General features: G+C 45.6%; 1 protein-coding gene and 1 non-coding gene across 7 annotated transcripts in view; both read right to left on the bottom strand.

Annotated features, from left to right (window-relative positions):
* Positions 1-23640, bottom strand: part of LOC130290303 (phosphatidylinositol-binding clathrin assembly protein-like) — a 99280-nt gene that overhangs the window by 8802 nt on the left and 66838 nt on the right. For 3 of the 6 annotated variants that reach the window (XM_056537724.1, XM_056537729.1, XM_056537723.1), the window contains 5 exons: positions 23022-23129; positions 10224-10355; positions 10103-10133; positions 3737-3857; positions 3206-3232 (listed from right to left, as the gene is read on the bottom strand). In XM_056537724.1, the coding sequence (XP_056393699.1) occupies positions 3206-3232; positions 3737-3857; positions 10103-10133; positions 10224-10355; positions 23022-23129 (419 nt within the window). The remainder of the gene's footprint in view (positions 1-3205; positions 3233-3736; positions 3858-10102; positions 10134-10223; positions 10356-23021; positions 23130-23640) is intronic. The other 3 variants (XM_056537725.1, XM_056537727.1, XM_056537728.1) reach the window with 3 other exon arrangements.
* On the bottom strand, positions 21340-21530 carry LOC130292164 (U2 spliceosomal RNA). The gene has a single exon (XR_008848091.1). It is a non-coding gene; the product is annotated as a U2 spliceosomal RNA (small nuclear RNA).

Genomic DNA, 23640 nt, shown 5'->3' with positions numbered 1-23640 from the left:
CTCACCTCAGTCTGAAGAACTTACTTAATGAAGTCTTCAGTCAGCTTTGTCACCTGCATCATGCCAGGCTGTAACAGCGAGACGAGCAGGGAGGTAGGGGAACCTGGACCCATGAGGTACAACCCCAGGCGCTGACCGTTGGCGAGAGGGGGTTGACAGTACATCCACGATGCCTGTGCCCCCTCAATCGCCAATGGGGAAACAGCGAACGCTATGTTCCTGAGTCCCCACCTGAAAACCGAAAAGAAAAGGGAAATAAAAATCTAAACGTCCCTAAACTTGAAAAAATAAAAAAAATTGTGACCTGGTCTAGGGAGAACCCAGACCAGGGTCTGCCTCCTTAGGCACTAAGCTAAAAACTGATTAGCTCAGTTGCCGGGAGGCGGGTATGCCCTGCTGGGAAGAGCCAAATTTTCTGTTGCCATAGTGTCAAGCCTCCTAGAGACAGCAGCATATACCCCTAGTCTGTGTTCCCCAATTGAGCCGATAGAGAAATTACGCTTACTCTGGTTGTTGTGCAAAGGCTAGGTACACTAGGTAAACAAACGTTATAATTCTTCCTCGAAACATGTTGTCTATGCATAAAGAAAACCTTTGGCTGAACCTTGAAAATTTGTGCAGCCCTTCAGTAATATTGCCTTTCCATTGTCGGGGTTATATTGTCTCGTATGGTGGCTTCTGAACTCTCCCCCGAATGGTGATGTTGGCTGTGAGAAGAATTTGTTGGATTTTAACTGCCCAATCCTTTTTTTGTTAGTGACTTATCTCTCATACTACGAAAGTCTACAGAGCTTTCCTCTCTTCTCTCTATTCAGAAAAACATGCGCGCTTGTCTTAGTCAAACATGCATTTATATAGGGGAAATTAAAGCAAGAGCTAACAGCTCAACAAATGACCTACCAACAGCTATCACATGTTCACCTATATAGTGCCCATACACGTTAGACAGACCTTGGTTGATGGTTGAACAACAACTTAATGAATCATAGCTTTTCCATTCCAGCCAAAAAAGTACAGTCCAAATTGATCATTACAGTTGTTCAAAAGCTTGCCATATTTTATAGACACCAGGAAAATATTCTAGCATTGAGGCAATATATCACATTCACATTGTGCATTGCGAATGACTCAGCAGTTCTGACTAGTGCAGAAAAATATTTTCTAAAACATTTCTACATAGTGTAGAAAGTGTAAGTATAGCATAAACAGTCTCACATTAAGTGAAGACGCCCTTGATATTTTTGTAAATATTTTATTAAAGGGGAACTCCGGTGCTTAAACATCTTATCCCCTATCCAAAGGATAGGGGATAAGATGCCTGATCGCGGGAGTCCCGCCACTGGGGACCCCCGGGATCATGAACGCGGCCACCCGTTTGTAATTAGTGCCCGGAGCGTGTTCGCTCCGGGACTGATTACCGGCGACCGCAGGGCCGGTGGCATGTGATGTCACACCCTCCACCCCCGTGTGACGTCACGTTCCGCCCCTCAATGCAAGCCGACGGGAGGGGGCGTGATAGCATGACGTCACACGCCACACGCCCTGCGGTTGACCATAATCAGACCCGGAGCGAACACTGATTACTGAGGGGCACTGATTACAAACTGGGTGCCGCGTGCATGATCCCGGGGGTCCCCAGCGGCGGGACTCCTGCGATCAGGCATCTTATCCCCTATCCTTTGGATAGGGGATAAGATGTTTAAGCACCGGAGTACCCCTTTAAATCTATTCACCTAACAATATTGAAGAAATGACACTCAGCTACAACGTAAAGTAGTGAGCGCTTAATGTTGTGTCCCCTCAAAATAACAACACACATTAATGTCTGAACCTTGGCAACCAAAGGGAGTACACTCCAAGAAAGTTGAAATGTCTACATTGGGACCAAAATGTTAATATTTTGTGTGGCCACCACTATTGTCCAGCACTGCCTTATGCCTCTTGGGCATGGAGTTCACCAGAGCTTCACAGGTTGGCACCGGAGTCCTCCTCCACAATAACATCACAGAGCTGTTGGATGTTAGAGACCTTGTACTCCTCCATCTTCCGTTTGAAGATGCTAATAGTGTTTAGGTCTGGAGACATGCTTGGTCAGTCCAACCATTTGCCCTCAGCTTCATTAGCAAGACAGTGGTCGTCTTGGAGGTGTTTGAGGTCAGTATCATGCTGGAATATGGTTCCAGCAATCCACATCCTTCGTCTGCTGGTCTTTAGCAAACTGTAAAGGACTTTCTTGTACTTCATTTTTAAAAGAAGCTTCCTTCTGGGACGACAGCCATGCAGACCAGTGCGTTGCAGTGTGCGGTGTATCATCTGAGCACTGATAGGCTGACCCCCCCCCCCCTGTTCAACGTCTGCAACAATGCTTGTAGCACTCAAAACATCTATTTCCCAAAGCAACCTCTGGATATGACATTGAGCACGTGCAGTTAACGTCTTGGGTCAACCATGTTCTAAAGTAGAAACTCTGTATGGTCTTGCCAACATGCTGCAGCTCAGTTTCAGGGTCTCAGGAATATTCCTATGGCCTAGGCCATCCTTATGTAGAGCAACAGCTTATTTTTTTCCAGACCCATTGAGAGTTGTTTGCCATGAGGTGCCACATTGAAATTTTAGCAACCAGTATAGAGAGTGAGAGCACGATAACACCAAATTTAGGACACCAGCTCCACATTCACACCTAGGACCTTGTAAACAAGTCACACTCACTTTTGTTGCCAAGGTTTAGACATTAATGCCTGTGTGCTGAATTATTTTGAGGGGACACAACATTAAACACTGTTATACAAGCTGAGCACTCATTACGTTGTAGCAGAGTGTCATTTCCTCAGTGTTGTCACTTGAAAAGATGTAATAAAATATTTACCAAAAATGTGAGGGGTGTACTCACTTATGTGAGATACTGTATGTCCTAAGCCACATTGCACTCTTCTCTGCACAGGAAGATCACCACCTAACAAAGAATGACAATGCATGTTCACAACTAGATCTGCCAGGAAGTCTCAGCCTTGTAAGACTTCCTTTTAGAGCCAAAATGCAGACCTAATGGCTTAAATAGTATTAAAGAACTCAATATGGATTTATGTATCTCTTCCATAGAATATACAGGTAGAAGTATTTCAACACCATTTTAAGATGCAGTGCAAGAAATTAAATAGTTAAAAGCTGCAAGTGATCAAAACAATTTACAGAAAAGAACACTTACATATCCAGTAGAGTAATGGGCTCCATTCTGGGATAGCATGGTTAATAAAACCAAAAGGATTGCAATATAAAAAACTGAAAATAGACCACATGTAACCCATCACCACCATAATGGTAGAGCACACAGCAAAAGTATAATAATCCAGCACTCTCAGGACTGGAGATTATTTAAAGGGTAGATGAGGCTAAGATGTAACCAATGTCTATAGTTCTCAAGGACCAATGTAACTTGATATATTCATATAAAATAAATGTAACCCTTTATGTAGGTTTATGGACCTTTGGCATGAATTAAAGAGTCGCAGGTTTTCACCATAGGAACACGTAAAAAGGTGGACCTGCCATCACCCACCAGATGGCATCATTTCTGGCAAGAAAGTGTCATGCCAAATTATCAAAATGGCTAAATACCTAGATCATTGGGCGCTGGATTAAGTTCATTTCACTGTGAATACTTTTCTACACACACACACACACACACACACACATATATATTATGATGATATGATATGATTTTTGAGTAGATACATACCATTTGAGGTACAGGTGCTACAGGTGTGTGATTCCACGTGGTTGAAGTGCTTGTTCTTGCCTGCCAGTTTGTGCCACCGGTTAATCTTTTCTCAGAAGGCTGATTCCACTGCATATCAGATCTATTGGGACACATACCAGTAAATACACTGCTCAAAAAAATAAAGGGAACACTTATACAACACAATGTAACTCCAAGTCAATGACACGTCTGTGAAATCACACTGTCCACTCAGGAAGTAACTCTGATTGACAATCAATATCACATGCTGTTGTGCAAATGGAACAGACAACAGGTGGAAATTATAAGCAATTAGCAAGTCACCCTCAATAAAGGAGTGGTTCTGCAGGTGGTGACCACAGACCAATTCACAGTTCCTATGCTTCCTGGCTGATGTTTTGGTCACTTTTGAATGCTGGCGGTGCTTTCACTCTAGTGGTAGCATGAGACAGATTCTACAACCCACACAAGTGGCTCAGGTAGTGCAGCTCATCCAGGATGGCACATCAATGCGAGCTGTGGCAAGAAGGTTTGTTGTATCTGTCAGCGCTCCATCCACCAACCCCACTTTGCACCACAGACTGTCCAGAAGTTGGCGGATGCTTTCTTTAGTCCAGGTCTGTGAGGACATCCCTCAGAAGACCATCCGCCACCTCATCAGGAGCATGCCCAGGCGTTGTAGGGAGGTCATACGGGCATGTGGAGGCCACACACACTACTGAGCCTCATTTTGACTTGTTTTAAGGACATTACATCAAAGTTGGATCAGCCTGTAGTGTGGTTTTCCACTTTGATTTTGAGTGTGACTCCATATCCAGACCTCCATGGGTTGATAAATTTGATTTCCATTGATCATTTGTGTGTAATTTTGTTGTCAGCACATTCAACTATGTAAAGACGAAAGTATTTCATACAATTAGTTAATTCATTCAGATCTAGGATGTGTTATCTTGACGTTATCTTTTTTTTTTTTGAGCAGTGTTCTTCAGCAACATACCAGGCATATCAGGGCACAAAACTCTAAAATAGTTGAATAAAGCATACATTCACCAACGCTCAGGTGAAAGGATGTCCTTTTAAAATTCCTGGGCGACCTCAGAGTAAAAGTGTGTAGCAGTGAGCAGTGGTGAGTTTGTCTGTGTTCCGGCTGCTGTCTGAGATTTAGGACTCCAGCATGAGTCTGAAATCTATAAAAAAGAACTGGTATGGAGACCCCTAGTGGTCATTTTTTTTCAAAGTGGAAAATTAAATAGAAAGAAGCATATTTTTTAATAACATGCTATTGAAAAGTTATTCTGCATACATTAATCTATAATGTATCAAAAGTTTTTTGGATGAAAGGTACCCTTTAAGTAGTTATCCACAGAATTGCACAAGCTTATTCCCACAGATCCCCAAAGCAGATGACTTAAGGGGGAAACCATTTAAGCCTTTACATGCCACATTTAAAATAGTGACTGCAGCATGTAAGAAATATGTATGGGTCTTGACCATATGAGGAGCCTGGCGATGCAATTATTGGGTGTCAACAGGTTTTTATGGCAGCTAGGGGTCTATTAACCCATTAACGATGCAGGACGTATATTTACGTCCTGCGGCGGCTCCCGCAATATAATTCGGGGTCACGCGGTGACCCCCACGTCATATCGGGTCGGTCCCGGCTGGGACCTGCAGCTAATACCAGACATTACCGGTTGCGGCGATGCCCGCTATTAACCCTTCAGATCAACTTTGATTGCCGCATCTAAAGTAAAAAAAAAAAAAAAAAAACAAGCATTCCCGGCAGCTCAGTCCCGATCAGCTGAACGGACACGAGGAGGGTCCCTACCTGCCTCCTCGTTGTCTGATCGCGGAATGACTGCTCCGTGCCAGAGATCCAGACAGGAGCAGTCAAGCGCCGAAAACACTGATCAATGCTATGCTATGGCATAGCATTTATCAGTGCTGGCAATCAGTGTAATGCATGTTATAGTCTCCTATGGAGGCTGTAACATTGCAAAAATAGTGAAAGATAAAAAGTTTGAATAACCCCCCCCCCCCTTTTCCCATAAAAAAAAACAATGTAAATAAAAATATAAAACATATGTGGTATTGCCGCGTGCATAACTGTCTGAACTATAAAAATAGATAGTTAATTAAACCGCACAGTCAATGGCGTACATGTAAAAAAAATTCTAAAGTCCAAAATAGCGTATTTCTGGTCACTTTTTATACCATTAAAGAATAAAAAGCGATCAGAAAAAAACAAAAATTAGCCCTCATAAATCCCTGTAGGCATTTTTTGGGTAAAATGACTGATGTCATTACAAAGTATATTTGGTGGTGCAAAAAAAAAAAAGCCATCATATGAGTCTGTAGGTGCAAAATTGAAAGGGTAATGATTTTTAAAAAGGTGCATTTTCGTTTTTTTCCTCCTCGCCTTCTATAAATCAAACAATTTTCATTCACAGACGAGTATGAGGGCTTGTTTCTTGCGCAACCAGTTGGCCTTTGTAATTACTAGAGCTGCAACGATTAATCGATAAAATCGATTAAATTCAATAACTGGATTTGTCGTCGACGAATCCAGTTATCGAATAATCGCTCGAATCGTTGTCCGCGGCGGCAGTGAATGAATGAAGCTGACATGTCCCACACGTAGGGACATGTCGGGCGGGGGCAGTGAATGGAAGTATCGGGCCAATACTAGCAATTTGCAAGGTATCGGGGACTCGTTCAGTGTCCCCGGCGTAACGCTACAGAGGAAGCAGAGTGACGTGTATGTCACATGCTCCTCCATAGGATGACATGATGCGGATGGGAGAACAGGGCAGAGGACAGCCGCAGGTGAGTGCTGTCTACAAGGGTGGGGGCTGCCGTCTACTGGAGCGGCTGCTACTAATGTCTATGTGGGGCCCTGCTGTCTAAAGCGGGGTGGCCCTGCTGTCTAAAGGGTGCAATGCTCTGCACATACCACCCCCCCCCCCCCCGTGTATAGCAGTGTATGTACATTCCTATACAGATGGGGGTATGTGCAGACTGCATAGCATTGCACCCTGGGGTCTGTGAAAGCAATGCTCTGCAGTCTGCACATACCCCCATGTGTATAGGAGCGCTATATAAAAAAAAGCAACCCAAAAAAAAGAAAAATGTAAATTAACCGCTCCCCATTTTCCTATTGCTATACAAAAAAAGTAGTGAATCATTAACATTTTATTTTAATAGTTTAGACAGTTACCCATGCGGCAATATCAAATTTATGCTGGTTTCTGTACAGGATCATTACTAATAACAGCAACCGGCGTAAACATAAAAAAAATAAAATAAATCCAAAATTGCTGCTGTTTGGTCACATCACATGCTATAAACTTTTAATATGGCCATTGTACATAATTTTTTAAGTAGAATCAGTAGAACCCCTTTATTTGGCATTTTTAAATTGTTTTCCAATTAATCGAATAACCGGCAACTAATCGATTATTAAAATAATCGTTAGCTGCAGCCCTAGTAATTACATCACTCATTTTACCATAAAGTGTATGGTGGAACCAAAAATATACTATGTGTATGGCGAAATTAAAAAGAAAACCACAATTTTTGGAAGGTTTTGTTTCCACACTGTGCAATTTACATTATAAATTATAGGTTTTCTTTATTCTGTCAATACAATTAAAATGATACCCATGATTACGTACTTCTATTATTGTACCGCTTTAAAAAAATCGTTTAAAACGCCTCTATTTTGACGACCTATTACTTTTTCATTTTACCACATAAGCGGCGGTATGAGAGCTCATACCAAGTATGTTTATTTAAATTTGTTTATGCTTTTTGGGGGTAATATGGGAATAAGGGACATTTTATATTGGGGGAGGGTATTTAAAACAATAAATAAAAAAATGTTATACACTTTTTATGTCCCCATAGGGGACTATTCATTGCAATAATTTGATTGCTAAAACTGTTCTGTGCTATGCATAGGGCATAGCACTGATCAGTGTTATCGCCAATCTTCTGCTCAGGACTGTTCGATCTCAGACCAGAGCAGAAGACCCCTGGAGACAGCCAGAGGCAGGTGAGGGGACCTCCGCCCGCCATTACAGATGATCAGATACCCGAGACAGCACCGCGGGCGATCCAATCATCCATTTTAAGTGCAGTACTGCCGTGATCTGTATTGATCATGGCATCTGAGGTGGTTAATGGCGGACATCAGCGTGATCACTGATGTCCGCCATTAATGGTGGGGTCAGTGGCTGCTAATAGCAGCCTGGAACTGCCGTGCATGATGGGAGCATCGGTCCGGTGCTCGCGGTCGTGTTCATGACGTAAATGTACGTCATGGTGCGTTAACCCCTTAAGGACTAAAGACTTAAAGGGGTACTCCGCCCCTGGCATCTTATCCCCTATCCGAAGGATAGGGGTTAAGATGTCAGATCGCCAGGGTCCCGCCGCTGCGGCACCCCGCCATCATTACTGCACAGAGCGAGTTCGTTCTGTGCATAATGACGGGCGATACAGGGGCCGGAACAGCATGACATCATGGCTCCGCCCCTCAAGACATCACGGCCCGTCCCCTTAATGCAAGTGTATGGCAGGGGGGCGTGGCGACCGCCACGTCCCCTTCCCATAGACTTGTATTGACGGGGGCGGGCCGTGACGTCACGAGGGGCGGAGCCGTGACGTAACGATGCTCCGGCCCCTGTATTGCCCGTCATTACGTGCAGAGCGATCTTGCTCTGCGCAGTAATGACAGCGGGGTGCTGCAGCAGCGATCCCGGGGCTCCCCAGCAGCGGGACCTTTGGATAGGCAATAAGATGTCTAGGGGCGGATTACCCCTTTAAGGGTTTTTGCCACTTTCATTTTTTCCTCCTTACCTTTTAAAATTAATAACCCTTTCAATATTGCACCTAAAATTCCATATTATGGCTTATGTTTAGTGCCACCAATTTTACTTTGCAGGGACATTACTCATTTTACCAAACAATCCACTATGAAATGGAAAAAAAAAATCATTGTACGACAAAATTTTTGAAAAAATTCCATTTTGCAACTTTTGGGGGCTTCTGTTTCAATGCAATGCATTTTTCTGTAAAAATAACCCCTGTTCTTTATTCTTTAGGTCCTTAAAATTTAAAGGATACCCTACTTATATAGGTTTGATTTGGTCTTACTTCTGGAAAAAATCATAATGCACGAAAATGAATACATTTAAAATTGTCATCTTTTGACTTATAACTTTTTTTTATTTTTCCGCGTACGGGGCGGTACGAGGGCTAATTTTTTTGAAGTTTTTAGCGGTACCATTTTTGTATTGATTGGACTTTTTGATCGCTTTTTATTCATTTTTTCATGATATAAAAAGGGACCAAAAATACGCAATTTTGGACTTTTGAATTTTTTTCACGTACGCCATTTACCGTGCGGTTTCATTAATGACATATTTTTATAGTTTGGACATTTCTGCACGCGGCGATACCACATGTTTATTTTTATTTACACAGGTTTTTTTTTTTTAAATGGGAAAAGGGGGGTGATTCTTACTTTTAATAGGGAAGGGGTTAAATGATCTTTAACACTTTTTTTCACACTTTTTTTTGCAATGTTGTTAAAGCCCCCCATAGTGGCTATCGCACTGCACATACTGATCTTCTACACAGGTCACTGCCATGCATTAACACGGCAATGATCATGGTTATCGGCAGTCGATTGCTCAAGCCGATCGTACGCAAGTAACGGGCCCTCCGCTCGCGTTCTAGCTGATCGGTACATCGCGATTTCACCGTAATGGTACCGATTAGCCCGACTGAGCTGCCCGGAGTGTGTTTTTGTTACTTTAGACATGGGAATCAACTTTGAACAGCACGTCTAAAGGGTTAATAGCGTGCGGCACAACGATCAGTGCCGCGCGCTATTAGCCCAGGGTCCCGGCTTTCATTAGTTGCCGGGACCGAATCGTGATCCCGCATTATCTTTTTACTTATTTGCATTCCTCAGCTGTAAGCAAGGCATGTCCTGCCTAGTGAGGACTACAAAGCTCGGTAATATATTGGAGAGCACTACTCGCGTATGGGCTTACCGCAAGGGAAGGTAAGTTACTAGAAAAATTACAGTTTGCATCACTGACCCACATTTATCAATTTGCCTGAAACAGTGCCTAGTTTTGCCCATAGCAACCAATCGCAGCTCAGTTTTCCTATGGTAAACAAAGCTGAGCTGTAATTGGTTGATATAGACACTTTCAGGTTTAGGCAGATTAATGAACTGGGCCATTGCAAGTTATTTCAGGGGGGGGGGGGGGTTGGAGGGGTCAGAGTCTGTTTAACCCCTCATAGATCAAAGCTGTAGACCGGCGGCCTGGATATAACATAAGTGATTTTACCCACCTTTTTGATGGTGTTCCTCCAAAACCAAGATCTGAAAAACAAGAAAAACATTTGTAAGGAAAAGCACCAGAAAAATAAATAAATATGTCCCCTCAATAGACAAGGACATTTAACCACTTACTTCCAACCAAGTTAGCAAGGGAGGAATCAAGGTCATTTGCCAACAGTTTTCCACTCTGTGTGCCAGCTGCTGCAGACCTTTGAATTTGCTGTGAGACAGTTGGTTGCAATACATCGTCTGTAAAGAAGGCAACTAAAAAGGCAAAAAATTAAATAATTGAAATAAATAAGATGACAGCCATTGTGTTCTAGTGCTTATTTTTATATTTAAAAGTTTATAAAAACAGAAAAGGATCTATAAATGTCTGAATGTTCATCAGGTAATGCCACAATAGATCCTAAAAGTAGTAATTTTAAACTTCATTATGCTCCCCGTACACCTTTGGTTGATGAGGCCAGGGCTTGCTTTGGGTGGGATTACCTATGTAACGGACTATAGTTCCTATGATTCTTCTCCCCTCTTCACACTGAGGAATTTGAGCAGAATTCTCGCTTAAAAATTCTGCCGTGGAATTTTAGCGTTTTTTTTTCCCGTGCGGAATTCCCACCAATAAGTTTACCATTGACTTCTAATAGATTACGTTACCAGTATTTACAGTTACTGCTGCCTGCATCTCCAATTACAAGGTGTAAGGTACCGCTCCAATTACTCATCGTCTTCATGCACAACACACATCTACTACTGGCCCTGCATGATCTGCTGCCCAGCAAGTAAAACACAATCCCTCCAGAGCAATGTTTCCCAACCAGGGTGCCTCCAGCTGTTGCAAAACTACAACTTTTAGCATGCCCGGACAGCCGAAGGCTGTCTGGGCATGCTAGGTGTCGTAGTTTTGCAACAGCTGGAGTCACCCTGGTTGGGAAAAACTGCTCAATAGGCAAGGAGGAAAGCAGTAGAGATAAGAAGCATGTGATAAGTAATCCTTTGGTATTAAAGGAATATAATCATGTGTTCAGAGTGTGGGACACCACACAAACAGTGCTAAACACCAGGAGCTTGGTCATGCTACTGTTTGCAAGACAGGCTTATGCTGGGTTCACAGGCTTATGCTGGGTTTTTGCAATATAGTTCATGTATATGTATTCAATATTAAAACCGAATGGAACCGTATTGAAAACCGTATGCATTAACTCTTCATTGAAAACTGTATGCCAAAAGATGCATCAGGTTGTGTCCGTTTTGCATTGTGTACGGTTTTGTCAGTTTTTTCCCGTACCCAAAATCGTAGCCTACCACGGATTTTGGTCCGGGTGGAAAACCGAATGGAAACCATATAAGTTTTTTTTTTTTTAACATTGGAATCAATTGGAACCATACAGACTTAAAACGTATACTTTTTTTTCTTAAAAACTGATGCAACCGGACATAATTTTTTCAACCGTATACAGGTTAAAATTGGTACACACATTTTTGATACAGTTTAGTGCGGTTTTGAGGAATCCGTTTTTCATCAAAAACCCAGCCTTAAAGAGGCAACTCAAGCTATAGACACCACAAAAGCAGGTTGTATTTTTCAGTAGAGGAGTCAATATATAAAATGATGAAAATGTAAAAGGTTTTTAATGCTAATAATGTGTTCTAAAACACTTGACATTAAGAGAAATGTCAGTCAGACATTACCCCAAAAAGTTCAACTGCAATGATTTTTAGGTCCTGCTTAGATCAGTTATATACTCATGATATACTGTACATCAAGAGAGGATTTTCACATAAAAAGAATGTAAGCGCCTTATATTGATAAATAAGGAGTTAGAGCAGCAGCCAAAGTTTATTAGTTGTGTTTGCTTTATTTAGAAAGATATCTGAATTTACTCAGTCAGTTTTGCAGATTTCTATCCTTTTTATATTTCATTATTATAAGGGCATGTGCAAAGGGATTATAACTAGATGGTTTGGAAGATTTCCATGTAGGGGTACATTCACACCACATTTTGATGATTGGTGATTCCAGTAAACTTTTGTACCGTATTTGGTTTTGTTGCAGGACCAAAAACCGTGTCACCTTTGAAACCCCTACTACTATTGACTTCAATCATTTAAGTATTTACCAGTGCTTATAATAATTATACAAAGACTAAACCCCTCAGATTGACTTCCTAGTGCTGAGCTTAAACTGAGCATTCAGCTATCTTTTATTCTTAGCAGGAAAAGCCTTTTTCATTAGTAAATTACAGTGAACGAATACTACAATAACAATGCAAAAGATTTAGTAGGGAGATAAAAATATTATAACTCACCAGTAAGATGCCCAAGTGAGCAAGAGAAAGCATGCAATAAAATAAGAAAATAGAGTTAGTTTTGTAAGGGGAGGTTACTCTAACATTACGTACATGCCTACACAACATAACAAAACAAAAACAAATATACAGTAGATGTAGCAGTTGATTTAATTATTAAATCTATGTTGCAAAAATAATTTACATTTTAAAAGATTTTATATAATTCCAGGTTTAATTTATGGGAAGAAAAAGAGGGAAAGAAAAGAAAAAGGAGGGAAAGAAAAGAGAAAAGAGGGAAAGAAAAGAAAAGTGGGAAAGGAAAGAAAAGAGGGAAAGGAAAGAGGGAAAGAAAAGAAAAGAGGGAAAGGAAAGAAAAGAGGGAAAGGAAAGAAAAGAGGGAAAGGAAAGAAAAGAGGGAAAGGAAAGAAAAGAGGGAAAAGGAAAGAAAAGAGGGAAAGGAAAGAAAAGAGGGAAAGAGCTTGGTCGCTAGTGCCATCTATTGGAATGTACCATACTCAACATATACTGCTACGGACAGTCCAGATCAGAAAAAAGGGGCAATGGATGGAAGAACTGACCAATCAGAATGGGTAAAACATCTGTATGACTGGGTGTCTGGTGGTGCCTCCCTACAGTACAGGAAGGCACTACATGTTTTGTACTACACTTTACCTGTACCAGGATTAGCTACTCTTTTGGACTCCTTTTAGAGGCAGCTCCATTTTACTTTTTTGGGACTCTGTGTGTACTGTACAGGACACTGAAGAAGGACCCGTCCTCCACATAGACAGTGATTTACTGCTCCTAGCAGCTCTCTATTACATGTAAGGACTTGCTTTATCCTTATTAGTTATCTACTTATTTTTCCTTTAATCTTCATTTTGTAATTTTTTTGGATGACATTTCGTGGACTTTAGTATCAATTACTATCATTACACAAGATCGGAGAGAGTTTATCCACGTTTTTACATTTAAAAGAGAATGGTCACTATGTTTATGCTGCCCTAAGAGACCACATAAGGTGACAGATACACCAATAATCTGTAAATGTGCTGTCTCTGTTTGTTAAACTCATAGTTATGCTATGCAGACAAAATCTATAAGTAGTGGCCTATCTGCTGCACAATTCTGCCAGTAATCCTATTGTTTTTCTGGAAAAGTTGTGAAGGCATTGGCCTCTGCGTGTAGGTAATGATAAGCCTCCATTTGACAGGCGAAGCACAGGAACACGGCCTAACAGGTGCTGGGATGGTGCTGCTACTATTAAAAAGGTACATAGAATTGTCAAGGTAAAAAGGTTATGAGAAATGAAGGGGACACAATGCTCCGTTAAGCATTTCTGCCCCATAGTTTTAGGAATCAGAGGTGGTCTCAGCATCTGAACCCCCACCAAATGAAAAAAAAATAAAAAATCTGGCGAGTCATTTTAAATGTTTTTTTTTAAAGATTGGTACATTTTTAACGAAGTTTACCAAAAAATTACCCTAGAGACACAGATACACTTTCGAAATCAGCATGTCTCAGATAGGTCAGCATGCATTTGGTGACCTATTCACTTTAAATATACAGTGTTAATAAACAGATATGCAGCCATGTTAAAGAAACATTCAGACAATTGCTATATGCATTTATTCAGCATTTTAGGTTGCCTTATCACCCAAGGTCTACGTTAAATTGTGGTGGATTTATTACAGGTTTTGCAGAGGAGAATCTTTGACACCTTGGCAATGCTGCCGAACTGCGAGCGCCACCGTGCAGACTGATGTCGAGGTGCTGTCCGACTGGATGCGGACAGAACGGGACAGAAGACGGGACTCCCAATGAAGAAGACAAAGAAGAATCACCCCCAGGTCCAGATTGTGTATTGGAAGAAGGGCTTCCCGGAGAGGCCAGAGGTCCTGAACCGACCAATCCCTGAACACACCGCCCCAGCCCGACAGAGTGGCATCTGTTGCGACTACTTGCCCGTGTAGGGAAGGAATGGTACCCCTGAAGAAGAAGGGGGGGAACAGAGCCACCAGAGCAGAGACTGAGGGATCAGACGAGGTAGAGCAACCTTGCGATCGAGAGACAGAGGAGATCTGTCCCATAGAGAGAGAACCGCCAGTTGAAGGGGACGGTAATGAAAACTGGGCAAATGGTATGGTCTCCATGGCCGCTACCATCCAACCCAATACTTCCATACGAATAGAGTGGACTCCAGACAGGAGCGTCAGACGGTTGTCTGGTGGAAGACAAATCCGGCCAGAGACCGTGGAAGTGAAGTCGCAGAAGATCAGAGACTGGGTGGGAGAGAGAATGGACTCGTCTCGGCTGAACGTCCACCCGAAGCGATTCAGGGTCTGGAGTGTAAGATCCACAGTCTCTAGAGTCTGGACTCTGATGAGAGCCTTGATGAGAAGGTCGTCCATGTAAGGAATCACTGAGACTCCGCACGACCGCAACAGGACTATCACTGGTGCAAGGATCATGGTAAAGACCCGATGAGCAGTGGCCAGAGCAAAGGGTAGGGCTACGAAATGAAAAAGCCCCTCCGGAACTGGAAGGTGGAGGAACCGCAGATGGCCGGAAAATATAGGAATATGAAGGTAGGCATCCTTGATGTCCGCTGAGGAAGAAACTCCTGTTGTGCCCTGAATGCCACGGAAGTGGCAGAGAAGATGGCGGTGAGACGCTTGAGGCCCAGAATCGGCCGCACAGAACCGCCTTCCTGGGAGACCCACAAAAAAAAAAAAAAAAAAGTGGAATAAAAAACCCCGAAAATATTCCCCTGTAGGAACGGGGACAATGACTTCCTGGGCAGGGACTAGAGGGCCTCCCGAAACTGCTTCCCGGAGAAGGAGACCGGGTGTTTGGGACTTCCTGAATGCGTGTGGTCCCGATGTATCGAAAAAGTAAGAGACGACCTCCCACCCGAGATTTGGTCAGAACGGTTGGTGTCCGACTTCCAAGACGAACGCGCCCAGAATGAGGGAGACCTCTTGTCCCGCGAAGGCGCCTGCCGAGACCCCTTATTGGGGCCAAAGGTTCGAAAGGAAGAGGACTTCCCCTGGGAAGAAAAGCGAGCCTTATGTTGAGGCAACAAGTAACTTTTACCCCCGTCGCCACAGAGATAATCTTGCGAAGGCGCTTGTCAAAGAGATGGGTACCAGTAAAAGGCAACTCGGTAAGAGACCTTTTGGAGGCGACATCTGCATCCCATGCCCTAAGCCACATGGGGCGGCGGAGGGCCGCAAGGAGACCCACAGCAAAGGCAGCACCACCTACTGACTGCATGGAAGCTGTGCACAGAATTCCCCAGCATTGGAGAACCAAAGCAAGATAGATCCTCCGGGGGAAATCCCGCCAGGATACCCTGACTGAGTAGTGAGCACCACAACAATAGGGCCTCGGACCCAGAGTCTGCTGCGTCCGAGGCAAACTCCGCCAAAGACTCCACCGTCTGGTCTGTCGAGTCCTTGAAGGCAGCTGCCTCTGCCAGTGTAGTAGCCTAGAGAGGCGGGAAATTGGTGGAACCATTGAGAGAGGGGAAACCACCTTAGAGGCAAGGTCCTTGGCGAATGGGTAACGCACTTGAACCCTCTTCATTCCCGTGAACCTCTTGTCCGGATGTTTCCATGCAGATTCCAGAAGGATGTGAAGTTCAGCGTGAGAGCTGAACCCTTGAGGTGCTGGTTGAGCACGATGAAAGGATACTTCAGGAGTAACGTCCGAAGATCCTGGGTCCTCTAAGTGAAAGGAGTCTCATATGGCCGCAACCAATGAGTTCACCGTTTCAACTATATCCGAGCGGTCCTCTGAGTCAGATGCCGATTCGGAAGCCTCATCCGCCAGTTCACCAGGAGAAAGTTAACGCATGGAGGCAGCCCTGGAGGGGGGCGACCCTGACCGGGTATGCGGCTCTGGCGGGGCAAAGCGGCGATTCCGAAAACGTCCTCTGGAAGAGCGACGTCTGTGACCAGATGACACGGGGAGGCGAGACCCACGGAGGGACGCCCACGTCTACCTGAAGAGTCAATGTAAAAGTCATACAAAACACCCCTAGTACGCTTTGTGAGAGCGTGAGGCTTGTGGAAAAGAGGAGCGGGACCCACCAGAGGGCTGGCGCAGGGCAGACCTCTTCAAGGTAGACACCATGTCACGTGAGGCCTCAGCCACCACAAGGGGGACTTGAGTCAAGTCAGCCAATACTGGGATAGGAAGAAAATCCAGGCTGAAGGGGCGGCCGAATCCACCGGAACTGTAACATCCGGGGAAACTGGGGGGTCTGGGGGAGCAGTGGAGCAAGCAGAGTCAGTGGGCATTTTAGGAATATGTCATACAGACAAAATAGAGACTAGCAGTCTAGTTGTCAGTTTAGAAGGAGGACAGAATAGCGTCCCCTAGACAGTAAAGTGTTAACCACTGAGAGGGGCGTTCCCAGAGCAGGGGCACTGACAGATTGGCCCCCGCCACCTGGATCGCGCGCACAGCGCTGATTGGAGGGCAATTCGTGCCTCCAGTAAGCTCCGGCGGCCCTGTGGGCAGAGCTACAGCGCCCCGGCCACCGAGAAGAACCACAGTAATGACGCCTGCTCCTTGCCCCGAGCGCACATGCTAGCCGCATATGCACCCGCGGGGAAGTGAGCAGGCGATACACATATCCCCCCGGCAGCTGCCGAAGTGAAAGTAAGACGGCGCTTCATGCGCCCGACAGTATAATTCACACACACACACACACACACACACACACACACACTGCAAGGAAGCGCCCCCCGAGAGTTCCGACCCCTGGGGGCGGAGCTATGTAGAAGTCGGGGACGAAAGAGTAATGGCGCCCGCATCCTGTCCCGAGCGCACATGTCAGCACATATGCGCTCGGGGGAAGTAAGCGGGCGGCATACACATCGGCAGCAGTTGCCGGAGAAAATGAAAGTAAGCCGGCGCTCCGTGCGCTCGGCCAGTAAAAGCGCCGCGGCTGTCAGCCGCATATAAGGCGCTGCGGCACAGCCGCATAGTAAAACACACACACACACAGTGAGAAAAGTAAAAACACTTACACAGTGTAATAAAAGAAATTATGCCCCCAAAGATGCCACTGCTCGCCCCAGTACCAGCCAGACCCATAAACCTGAAAGGTGGGTCAAAAACTGAGGGTCTCCAGAGGTTGCAAGTCCTTGCACCTAAGGGAGAAAGGGAAATGTACTCACCTCAGTCAGAAGAACTTACCTAATGGAGTCTTCTGTGAAGTCTTCAGTCAGCTTTTTGTCCCTGCCTCACGCCTAGCTGCTATGCGCGAGCGAGGCGAGCAGGCAAATAGGGGGACCCGGACCCATGAGGTACCAACCCAGGCGCTGACCGTTGACAAGAGTGGGTTAACAGCGCATATACGCAATGTCTGTGCCCCCTTACTCGCAATGGGGAAACCGGGAACCGGAGTCCCCACCTGAAAACATGAAAGAAAAAGGAATGAAAAACTAACATGTCCCTATACTAGGAAAACAATAAATCAGAAGACTTGGTCTGGAGAACTCCAGACCATGTCCACCTCCTGCAAGACACCAAGCTAAAACTGATTACCTCAGGGCCTGAAGGCGGGTATATCCTGCTGGGAGGAGCCGACTTTTTTTATTACCATAGTGTCACACCTCCTAGAGACAGCAGCATACACCCACGGTCTGTGTCCCCCAATGGAGCAGATAGAGAAATGATAAAATACCTTTATCTTAATATAGTCATATAAATAACCTTTGAGATTTACTATCAATTCATACGAGATATTTTTAATTCTTAAACATACTTCATATCATCATGTCTTCTGTGTAACAGTTAAGAAAACACATTTATGTACAGATCTGAAGATCATTGCATATATGCAGGGAACAAGGAGATTTTTTTTTGTACTCCCCGTAAAACCTCTCTCGTAGCCTTCATTGTGGAACACAGGAGGTATATGCTGCTGCCACTAGGAGGCTGACACTAGGCTCAAAAAAAATAAATAAAAAAATACAACAAAAAATCGGCTCCTCCCAGCAGGATATACCTGCCCACAGGCAGATATGAGAAAGGCAGCTGAGCACAGCCAGCAAGAAGACAAGACTCAGAAGCTGGAACCCAGAGCAGCCAGAATGGGACAAAGAGAGCAAGACTCATGTCCAGGCCAGAGCGTACAAAGAACCGGTCAGGAAGGTGGCTAGGGCAAGATGCACCCGCTGACCACCCATTAACCGAGAGGCCCAGACTCAATCTACAAACCCAAAGCCATCCCGCCAAAAACCAGGTGAAAGAGAGATCCCAAAGAGTACGCCGCATAGCCAAGAGTGTGGGAAAGGGCTTGCGACAAAGATGGACTACACCCGTCCAAGACTCGTGAAGCGGCCAGACTGGGCAACCAGAACAACCTGCATGCCCACAACCCCAACCCCTCCACACAGGGCTTCTTCTACGGTGGAGGGAGAAGGTGGAAGTAAACAGGCCGGTGGGGAAGAGCAGAATCATCCGGAACAATGGAGCAGCCGCCCAGAGGAACAGAGAATCCCAGAGCCAAAAAGGAAATGGAGGGACCCAGGAGCCCTGAACCCGGTGAGATGGAGAACCTCAAGCCGGAGCAAAACACTGCGGATGACGAGCACCTAGGCCGGGACAGGGCATGGAGCGGCAAACAAACTGCCTCCTGCAGAGAAACGGCAGAGAGAAGAGAGACCGAAAACCCCGCCAAGGCCAGGAACAAGAACCTCCGGAACAGTGGAAGCATCAGTAAAACCACCCCAGAGAAAGAGGCATGGAAAAGGCCACCTGTAAGAGAGCCCAAGGCAAGGAGGGTCTGAAAAGGCAGAATACCGAAGGGAAGGATCCCAAACAAACTGGGGCCGCCAGGGGGGAAAAAAGGTGACATCCCTTGGGGGAAAATAGCGGATAAAATAAAAAGGCACCACTACCCCTGAGGTCACCATGCTGCCCTGCCCGTGCAGACCCAAGAGACTGGGTAGCAAGAACGGAATGGCAGACCAAGAGAGCAACAGTTCAGAAAGACCAGTCCCAAGAGGAAAACAGAGGGGACCCAGCGAGAAGTCAACCAGACAAAGCGACAAGGCGAGGGAACAGAAGAGCAGTCCAGGGCATTGAATCAAGCTCACTCAGACTGTCGGGCAAGCCCGGTACCATTGACACACTCCCAAAAAGGGAGGAGTGACCTGCCAAAGCCAAGACAGTCGGGTAACCTCGGGAAGCCCAAGACAGCTCGAACAGAAAGGGCATAATGAGGAAGGTCAAGAGACACCCCAAGCAGAAAGATCACTGGAGAATAACAGGAAGTCCAGGGACCACCAGGACGGCTCCCAAACAAGACATCCCCCGTTAAGGAAAGAGGGCAGTATGAGGGGCTGGAGAAGCCAGGGTACAGACATAACCAGAATCGACACTACCCACCTGAGAGGAAGAGTGGGAGAAAACAGGAACAGCCCATGCAGGACTAACAAGTGCCCAAGAAGGTCAATGGAAAAATCAGGATGGCATCCACCAGACAGCAACAGCTGCAACTAGACCAAATGCATCAGAACTCCACCAAAAAGGAGAAGAGTAGGAATGGAGAAAGAAACCCTCCGATACAGAAAAACCAAAGGACAATGGCTGCAAAAGCAGGAAACGTACAAGGGCAGCTCTACCATCTTTAAAGAAGTGGAAGCATAAGGGCTGAAAACACCCCACAGAGCTACCCCAAAAGCAGGCAGTGGAAGGAGTAAGCGAGATGGCTGAACCAGCCACAGGAAGGAGCATTAGAAGATTTACAGCACATCACCTAGAATAGGGAAATGCAAAGACTGCCCATAAATAGCGGAAACCTATGACACTCCACCCCAACTCTGGGGGGGCGTGATCCAAAGCGGCATGAGCAATGCTAGGCATCCCATAAGAAGCAATAGTACAGCCAGACTACTAATAAACCAGGAATGAAAGAAACGGCTGTACTGGCCAAGCAGGCTCCCCGTTAGGGGTGAAATGAGCTGAGTATGCTATAGTGGGTAACCACCATTGTCACCAGAGGATCAATGATACCCCACCTCTGGAGGGGGGGGGGGAAAGGTGGACGCCAGTACCAGCAAGCGTCCTAGAAATACGCAGGGGTACCCACTGGGCCCCTTATATGAAAAGGCAATACCGCCGTAAACCAATGGGACACCACCCATGTAAACGAATGCCGTTGTCGTTAACGGCCCTTTGCACCTGCAGGGACACAAAAGTTTGGTAGTCTCCCACTGGTAGTGGCGAACCGGAATTCAGACGCAAAGGTGGGAGAAAGTGCGCTCCCATAGACGTTGGGAAGACCTGTGAACATGTGGGGACACCCTCCCTGTGACACCCACATGCCGTGGTGCATCAGGACTGCGGCTGTGGATGCCGCAGACATCCAATCAAACCAGTCAACTCCGACATATAGCCGGATACCGGAACAGCAAACACTGATGCGGCAGACGACGTAACCTCGATGGATGGTAGAGAAGTTCCACTGTACATCAGAGAACTCTCACTCAGCTGCGGTGGACATCCTAACCTCCATGGATGGTGTAGAGGGTCCATCATACATCGGTCAACTCTCACTCACAGTGGAGTACCAGAATTGCAGTTGCGGAAGAAGTCCCAACCTCTATGGATGGTGCAGAGGGTCCATTATATATCGGTTAACTCTCACTCACAGTGGAGTACTGGAGAAGCAGCTAAGTTAAAAGCAGCGTGGCGAGCAATGCAGATTAATGTCCCCAAGTCTGAAGCTCCAGAAAAAACTCTATAACCCAGTAAAAGTAACCAACGGAAGGGAAGCGGCCACAAAAAAAAGACTCAAAAAAAAAAGGACACTCAGGAACATGGGGCCAGGAGCACTTTGTGCCGACTCCAAGTCTGCAGTATATGTAAGCATAATGGAACTGTGCAAAAAAAGGCAAGTGCCGCAATACTCGGAAACAAGAACCAAGCATTTCATTGTGGGGTGTACTGAACCTGCAGAAACTGCCCTAACGGACACACTTCTAGTGCGACAGAAGCAGGCGTGAGATCACACCCCTTTCTCCAAAATCCATTTAATATATGATGCCAGATAGGGGACATAAAAGATGAGAAACTGATAAGAACAGATACTACGCTTGATTCCCGGCAGCCCTACAGAGAAGGGCAGGAGAAAAACCCATAAAAATACACTAAGGTTGTAGTGACAACTTTTGGCCACCAAAGGGGAGCCAAGCACACAATGGAAGCAGAGCTGTACATAAAGCAGCCACTGGAGGGCGCAGAGTGCCCGGGAAAAGTGAAGCAGGATTTATTTTTCCTTTTTTACACTTTCATTTCAGGAAATAGCGCGGACCGCCAGGAAGAAAGGGCATGCTGGAGAAACAATGCCCCCAGAGACTGCCCGATACAGTAAGGAGTGGAATGGGGAGGGAGAGATAGAGACGGGGGCCAGGGGACTGGCAGCATGACGAGGCCGCCCCCTCCACCACCCGGCCGCACGATCGGCGGCAGTTACAGTAGCTGGGCAGGAGGTCTAGCTGAGTGACGCGGCCGGTTCCTCCCCCGCTGGGGAAGCGCCAGGCCAGGGGACCAGAGACCTGCTGCACCAAGAAGATTAACACTGGGGCAGCAGCAGAGGGCCTCTGGTCGGCAGATAAAAGAAATGCAATCAGGACACTGAGCCTAGCAGCAACATAAGAGTGACAAACGGGCCGGTTGCGCTCCCACCGGGGAAGCAGACGGCAACATGGGACCGGAGACACACTGCCCCAGAAGACTAACACTGGGGCAGCAGGAATGTCTCCGGCCACTAGTAAGAAAATGCAGCCAGGTCACTGTGCCTAGTCGCAAGGTAGTGGAGATATGTGTGTCCCGAAGAGGGGGGAGAGGAAGCCCATCAGACTGTCCCATCCAGGTGGCACCGGAGTCCATGAGGGGTCTGGTCCAGTACAGCCACGGTAATGGCAGCTGAGGAGCTGCAGAAGCTGAAGATTCCAGAGCCCGCACCCCTGCCCCAGAGAAAATAAAAGATAGGGAATAAATAAGTCCCCCCGAGGCCCAAAGTATCAGAGCCCTGGGTAAAGGCAGGGAAGGAAGGGGAAGGGGGATTCATACTCACCCTGTCCCGAAAATACTCACCCTGGATGTCTTTGGCCAGCTATTTGTCACCTGCGTCATGTTAGGCTGAGGCAGCGGGACGAGCAGGGATATTAGGGGGACCCGGACCCAAGGTGCAACCCCAGGCGCTGGCCGTTGGCGGGAAGGGGGTTAACAGTGCATACTCTATGCCTGTGCCCCTTAGCCGCATATGGGGGAACAGGTAGCGCCATGCTCCTGAACCTTCACCTAAAAACAATAAAAGAAAAAAAGGGGCGAAAAACCTAATACAGGCCCAAACTAGAAAACAATAAAAAAGACCAGGTCTGCAGAACTCCAGATCTGTGTCTGCCTCCTACTTACACGAAGCTAAAACTGATTAGCGCAGTGCCTGTGGGCTGGTATATCCTGCCGGGAGGAGCAGAGTTCCTTTTTTGCCTAGCGTCAGCCTCCTAGTGGCAGCGGCATATACCCATGGTCTGTGTACCCTAATGAAGCGACCGAGAAAGTGATGCTTCATATACTACACATATCTTATTCTCGCTCGACAAATTAAGAGTACCTGATGTTTCGTTACTTTCATGTGCAGAAGACTTTGTTCCAAATACAGCATCAAAGTCCACATTCATTGTTGTAGAAGCATTCTGTACACCTGACTGAATTGGAAAACCTAAACGCAATTATACACAAAGAAATCCATTACAAGTAATAGAATACAGAAACAAAATATTCCATTTGTAAGCGACAAATATTCTCAACTTAGGAGAATACTAAAAATAATGTTGAAAAATCTAAACACTGTGTAAACTTTCCATGTAATGCATCAGGATGGTGGTGGTAATATTATGATGCATGAATCCCAAATCATTTCCAAAACTGTTTTATCCTCTGTATCAAAGGAATCTTGAAAACCTGTATGGCTGGGGTAAGAATAGTGTCTCAGTGCAGAAACCGGGCAGGCAAGAAGCATTTCAAAATGGCAGGGACACACTGTATGGAGCATCTTTTCTACAGATTATTAGTTTTGTGCAGTTTTGAAAGCAGTTAATCTGTAAATTCATGCATCCATTAATAAACAGACACTATCTGCACTGCAAGAACTCACGTCAAAAGCAACAATTACAATAGGCTAACGTTTACCCCGACACTAAGGCTTTCGTTTCTCAGAATGAGCTGGGACT

This window comes from Hyla sarda, chromosome 9 (genome assembly GCF_029499605.1).
Source record: "Hyla sarda isolate aHylSar1 chromosome 9, aHylSar1.hap1, whole genome shotgun sequence".
In the NCBI taxonomy this organism is placed as follows: Eukaryota; Metazoa; Chordata; class Amphibia; order Anura; family Hylidae; genus Hyla; species Hyla sarda.
This window is presented reverse-complemented; position numbering and strand designations above follow the sequence as displayed.